General features: G+C 50.2%; 1 protein-coding gene across 4 annotated transcripts in view; it reads left to right on the top strand.

Moving 5' to 3' along the window:
• Nucleotides 1-505: 505 nt before the first annotated feature.
• ATAD2B (ATPase family AAA domain containing 2B) overlaps nt 506-6,586 on the top strand; it is a 136,151-nt gene continuing 130,070 nt past the window's right edge. For all 4 annotated transcript variants that reach the window (XM_040427412.1, XM_040427411.1, XM_040427409.1 and 1 more), the window contains exon 1: nt 506-811. In XM_040427412.1, the coding sequence (XP_040283346.1) occupies nt 704-811 (108 nt within the window). In that variant the 5' untranslated portion in view covers nt 506-703. The remainder of the gene's footprint in view (nt 812-6,586) is intronic.

Genomic DNA, 6,586 nt, shown 5'->3' with positions numbered 1-6,586 from the left:
ATCTCATAGTGATCTCCTCCACAGTATGGCCTAGGGCCGGAAGATAACCTTGCGACAGCTTATCGGTGGGGGTGCCTGATCAAATATTGATGAACTGTCCACAAGATAGGCCATCAGTTTTATAACTGCAACCATTAAGTCTGGTGGGCCTCTGCGACAGATATAAGAAATATTCTGGTCTTACACAGTGGAGCACAGCCCCTGACATACTAACATGCAGGCCTGATTAATATATCACCCCAGGCTCCTGGCTTATTGCAAGGAATGTGATGGGTGGAAATCAAATGTGATCGACCACTGACCCAGTAGACACACAATGCTCTCTGACAACTGACAAAATTGTCCTCTCTCATTCCCAACATTTGCCCTCTTTTACTGAAACAAAAATGGCGCCCTCCGCTTCCACTGCATTCACGTGACCTCGGATAAAGGGATTTACCCAAAGACCATAGAGTTGACAGCAAGTTCGGCGCCCCCTGGTGACGGGAGGAATAAGCGGCGGAGAGCCTGACTGAGCAGAGAAAGGGAAATGGCGGCCGGCGGCGGCGGCTTAGCCTGATCCGGAGGAACGCCGGAGTGTGAGGAGCTGCCGGGCGGTGCAGGCGGGGGCGGCCTGGAGGACAGGCGGCGGAGAGCTGCAGGGACAGGGGCGCCCGTCTAGGACAGAAGCCAGATCCCGGGCTTACCGGCCGCCGCTAACAACATGGTGAAGACCCGGCGGAGCGCCCTGCAAGGGCCGGACGGGAGGTTCATCTCATCCCGGACCCGCTCCGGACAGAGCCGGCTCTCCAGCAGGACAGCACCGGCCAAGGTACAGCGGGGACGAGGCGGAGGCAGACGGAGCAGCGGCCATTGTGTCTGCCCCAGTCCTGTCTGCCCTGCCTCAGCGCCCCTCTACTGTGGTCTATATGTTCTAGTCTCCTCTACTGTGGTCTCTATGTTTCTGGTCTCCTCTACTGTGGTCTCTGTTTCTAGTCTCCTCTACTGTGGTCTCTGTTTCTAGTCTCCTCTACTGTGGTCTCTGTTTCTAGTCTCCTCTACTGTGGTCTCTATGTTTCTAGTCTCCTCTACTGTGGTCTCTATGTTTCTAGTCTCCTCTACTGTGGTCTCTATGTTTCTAGTCTCCTCTACTGTGGTCTCTGTTTCTAGTCTCCTCTACTGTGGTCTCTATGTTTCTAGTCTCCTCTACTGTGGTCTCTGTTTCTAGTCTCCTCTACTGTGGTCTCTGTTTCTAGTCTCCTACTGTGGTCTCTGTTTCTAGTCTCCTCTACTGTGATCTCTGTTTCTAGTCTCCTCTACTGTGGTCTCTGTTTCTAGTCTCCTCTACTGTGGTCTCTGTTTCTGGTATCCTCTACTGTGGTCTCTATGTTTCTGGTATCCTCTACTGTGGTCTCTATGTTTCTGGTATCCTCTACTGTGGTCTCTATGTTTCTGGTATCCTCTACTGTGGTCTCTATGTTTCTGGTCTCCTCTACTGTGGTCTCTATGTTTCTGGTCTCCTCTACTGTGGTCTCTATGTTTCTGGTCTCCTCTACTGTGGTCTCTATGTTTCTGGTCTCCTCTACTGTGGTCTCTATGTTTCTGGTCTCCTCTACTGTGGTCTCTATGTTTCTGGTCTCCTCTACTGTGGTCTCTATGTTTCTGGTCTCCTCTACTGTGGTCTCTGTTTCTGGTCTCCTCTACTGTGGTCTCTATGTTTCTGGTCTCCTCTACTGTGGTCTCTATGTTTCTGGTCTCCTCAGCTCTCCTCTACTATATCCCCTCCTGCACTGTCCTCTGATGTGTTATTACATATGCCATCCGTTATGGACGGATCCGGTTGTACAGATCTGTTTTCTATTGTCAGAGATAACGGATCCGTCTTGCTCCGCATCCCAGGACGGAAAGCAAACTACAACCTGCTGCTCTCCGGTACGAGAACGGAACAGAATGCATTTTGGCGCATTCCGTTAAGTTACGTTTTGTCCCCCCACTGACTATGAATGGGGGCAAAACTGAAGCGTTTTTCTCCGGTATTGAGACCCTATGACGCATCTAAATAACGGAAAATACAAACGCTAGTGTGAAAGAACCCTAAGCAAATTCTATTCTCTAGGACCCGTCCCCGCAGCGCTCCTCGGCTATATACTGTATATTACTTCCATGTACTGTGAGGCAGTGTCTGCAGGACGTTACAGTATTATAGAGTATTGTAGTATGTTAGTACAGTATATCTTACTGTCAGTGTATAAAGTAGTATGACATTACAGTATTATAGAGTATTGTAGTATGTTAGTACAGTATATCTTACTGTCAGTGTATAGTAGTATGACATTACAGTAATTTAGAGTATTGTAGTATGTTAGTACAGTATATCTTACTGTCAGTGTATAGTAGTATGACATTACAGTATTATAGAGTATTGTAGTATGTTAGTACAGTATATCTTACTGTCAGTGTACAGTAGTATGACATTACAGTATTATAGAGTATTGTAGTATGTTAGTAGTACAGTATATCTTACTGTCAGTGTATAGTAGTATGACATTACAGTATTATAGAGTATTATAGTATGTTAGTAGTACAGTATATCTTACTGTCAGTGTATAGTAGTATGACATTACAGTATTATAGTATGTTAGTAGTACAGTATATCTTACTGTCAGTGTATAGTAGTATGACATTACAGTAGTATGTTAGTACAGTATATCTTACGGTTAGTGTATAGTAGTATGACATTACAGTATTAGAGTATTGTAGTATGTTAGTAGTACAGTATATCTTACGGTTAGTGTATAGTAGTATGACATTACAGTATTATAGAGTATTGTAGTATGTTAGTACAGTATATCTTACTGTCAGTGTATAGTAGTATGACATTACAGTATTATAGAGTATTGTAGTATGTTAGTACAGTATATCTTACTGTTAGTGTATAGTAGTATGACATTACAGTATTATAGAGTATTGTAGTATGTTAGTAGTACAGTATATCTTACTGTCAGTGTATAGTAGTATGACATTAGTGTGCGGCACAGCCACTATACAATGTAGGGCACTGTGCTTGGTTCCTCAGGACACCATGGCAATAGAAATCTGCATGGGGATGACTAACTCGGCTCTGCTACATCAGCCCCAGTTACATGACTCTCCTTTTGTTATGATCCACTTTTACTCGATGACAACTTTGGTCACGTGACCTCCCGCTGGGCAGTGACGTCAGGAGGAGCCGGTGTTCTCCAGCACTTCTGTGTGCGTGTCTAGTGCCCGGGCTCAGCAGGGCGTTGTGCCCATTGTGGTCTGGGTGTAGTGTGGGCACAGCAGGTGCTGCTCGGGTTGTGTGCAGAGCTGTCTGGAGTCTACAAAAGAACAAGAGTTGTGTGCAGGAGGCGGCTGAGCGCCCTCTCTGGTGGATGGGGGCACAGCGCTGAGATCAGGCTGCACCTTACATGTTGCTTCACCCTCCGGGCCGGAGCCTCCCTGCAATTACTGCGCTCTGCACCCGGGGCATACAAATAAAGTTTTCTTCTTTTGTATTCTTGCTTTGTTTCTGCTGATCATGCCGGATTCTTCCCCCTCCCCCATGTTGGGTCTGATCTCGCTTGTAGTTTTGTTGAAAGTCGACTCTTTAGATTTTTTGTTTCAGAGCATGCTGGGAGTTGTAGTTTTGAAATAGCTAGAGCATTATTTGGTTTATATAAAGTGGCAGAAGATAATGGAGACAGGAAGTCTTTTCCAAAATCATCTTCACAGAAGACCCTTCAGGAGGCGTCGGCAGTGCCCGTCGTTACGCCGCCCTGGTATGTTGGCGCGGTTGCTGCAGAGTGGAAAACGTTTGCACCTTCCGTGTAGCAGAGTGGTCCCCCATGTCGGGGTGTTGTGTACGGATTTCAGTGCATGAGTTGCACAAATATCCCGGCCACGTCCGGATCCGCTTTATTTGGCCTGACCCGGAGAAATTGTGACTGACCCCCTAATCCCAAAGTGAAGACTAAGATAGGAAGGAAAGCTGCAGGATCTGGAGGCAGCGACCACGTGAGGACACTCGCACCCGGTCCGCGACATCGCTGCATGTCATCGGAAGGGGTGAGTTGGCGCTTGGGGACCTGTACAGAGCTGAAAACGCTGCCTGGAATCTGTCGGCTCTGCTGTGCCGTGTAGCCTAGAGGATCTGTCTGCTCTGCTGTGCCGTGTAGCCTAGAGGATCTGTCGGCTCTGCTGTGCCGTGTAGCCTAGAGGATCTGTCGGCTCTGCTGTGCCGTGTAGCCTAGAGGATCTGTCGGCTCTGCTGTGCCGTGTAGCCTAGAGGATCTGTCGGCTCTGCTGTGCCGTGTAGCCTAGAGGATCTGTCGGCTCTCCTGTGTGGTGTAGTATAGAGGATCTGTCGGCTCTCCTGTGTAGTGTAGTATAGAGGATCTGTCAGCTCTGCTGTGCGGTGTAGTATAGAGGATCTGTCGGCTCTCCTGTGTGGTGTAGTATAGAGGATCTGTCGGCTCTCCTGTGTAGTGTAGTGTAGTATAGAGGATCTGTCGGCTCTGCTGTGCCGTGTAGCCTAGAGGATCTGTCGGCTCTGCTGTGCCGTGTAGCCTAGAGGATCTGTCGGCTCTCCTGTGCCGTGTAGCCTAGAGGATCTGTCGGCTCTGCTGTGCCGTGTAGCCTAGAGGATCTGTCGGCTCTGCTGTGCCGTGTAGCCTAGAGGATCTGTCGGCTCTGCTGTGCCGTGTAGCCTAGAGGATCTGTCGGCTCTCCAGTGTAGTGTAGTATAGAGGATCTGTCGGCTCTGCTGTGCCGTGTAGCCTAGAGGATCTGTCAGCTCTCCTGTGTGGTGTAGCCTAGAGGATCTGTCGGCTCTCCTGTGTGGTGTAGTATAGAGGATCTGTCGGCTCTCCTGTGTAGTGTAGTATAGAGGATCTGTCGGCTCTGCTGTGCCGCGTAGCCTAGAGGATCTGTCGGCTCTGCTGTGCCGTGTAGCCTAGAGGATCTGTCGGCTCTGCTGTGCCGTGTAGCCTAGAGGATCTGTCGGCTCTGCTGTGCCGTGTAGCCTAGAGGATCTGTCGGCTCTGCTGTGCCGTGTAGCCTAGAGGATCTGTCTGCTCTGCTGTGCCGTGTAGCCTAGAGGATCTGTCGGCTCTGCTGTGCCGTGTAGCCTAGAGGATCTGTCGGCTCTGCTGTGCCGTGTAGCCTAGAGGATCTGTCGGCTCTGCTGTGCCGTGTAGCCTAGAGGATCTGTCGGCTCTGCTGTGCCGTGTAGCCTAGAGGATCTGTCGGCTCTGCTGTGCCGTGTAGCCTAGAGGATCTGTCGGCTCTGCTGTGCCGTGTAGCCTAGAGGATCTGTCGGCTCTGCTGTGCCGTGTAGCCTAGAGGATCTGTCGGCTCTGCTGTGCCGTGTAGCCTAGAGGATCTGTCGGCTCTGCTGTGCCGTGTAGCCTAGAGGATCTGTCGGCTCTGCTGTGCCGTGTAGCCTAGAGGATCTGTCGGCTCTGCTGTGCCGTGTAGCCTAGAGGATCTGTCGGCTCTGCTGTGCCGTGTAGCCTAGAGGATCTGTCGGCTCTGCTGTGCCGTGTAGTATAGAGGATCTGTCGGCTCTGCTGTGCCGTGTAGCCTAGAGGATCTGTCGGCTCTGCTGTGCCGTGTAGCCTAGAGGATCTGTCGGCTCTGCTGTGCCGTGTAGCCTAGAGGATCTGTCGGCTCTGCTGTGCCGTGTAGCCTAGAGGATCTGTCGGCTCTGCTGTGCCGTGTAGCCTAGAGGATCTGTCGGCTCTGCTGTGCCGTGTAGCCTAGAGGATCTGTCGGCTCTGCTGTGCCGTGTAGCCTAGAGGATCTGTCGGCTCTGCTGTGCCGTGTAGCCTAGAGGATCTGTCGGCTCTGCTGTGCCGTGTAGCCTAGAGGATCTGTCGGCTCTGCTGTGCCGTGTAGCCTAGAGGATCTGTCGGCTCTGCTGTGCCGTGTAGCCTAGAGGATCTGACGGCTTTGCTGTGCCGTGTAGCCTAGAGGATCTGTCGGCTCTGCTGTGCCGTGTAGCCTAGAGGATCTGTCGGTCGAATTGACCATAAGGCGATATAATTCCCCTTGTTATTGGGTTGTGTCTCTGACATTGGCACTGATCAGACGCTGCCAGACTACGTAGATACACTTCCATTATGAAGAGTAATAATAACCCCTAGTTGTCAGTTCATTCACACATTTTCAGGAGGAATAACAGAGGAACAGCACATCAACACTGAGTTCTAACCGAAGATGCTCCTGAATTATTATTTAAAGGGGTATTCCCATCTTGAACATTGGTGGCATATGACTGATAAGTGTGGGTCCCACCTCTATCTCGTAAACGCAACTGAAAACGAAGCTGGCTAAGTGGTGGCTAGCAGTGCCAGTCCGGGCACCGCCAAGCATTCCTATTGGTCCAGCAAAAATAGCTGAGTGGCGCTCTTTGCTATTTTCTGAATCCCCATAGAAATGAATGGGAGTTCACCATGATTTCGCGGCCACCGGTCCCATTCATTTCTAGGGGTCTGATGGAAATAGTCAAGCGCGTCAAGCCCCGTAGACATGAATGTAGGGCACCGCACAGGCTTGATGCGTTTACGTGATAGGTGGGACCCACGTG

The sequence above is a fragment of the Bufo bufo genome, chromosome 4 (assembly GCF_905171765.1).
Source record: "Bufo bufo chromosome 4, aBufBuf1.1, whole genome shotgun sequence".
In the NCBI taxonomy this organism is placed as follows: Eukaryota; Metazoa; Chordata; class Amphibia; order Anura; family Bufonidae; genus Bufo; species Bufo bufo.
This window is presented reverse-complemented; position numbering and strand designations above follow the sequence as displayed.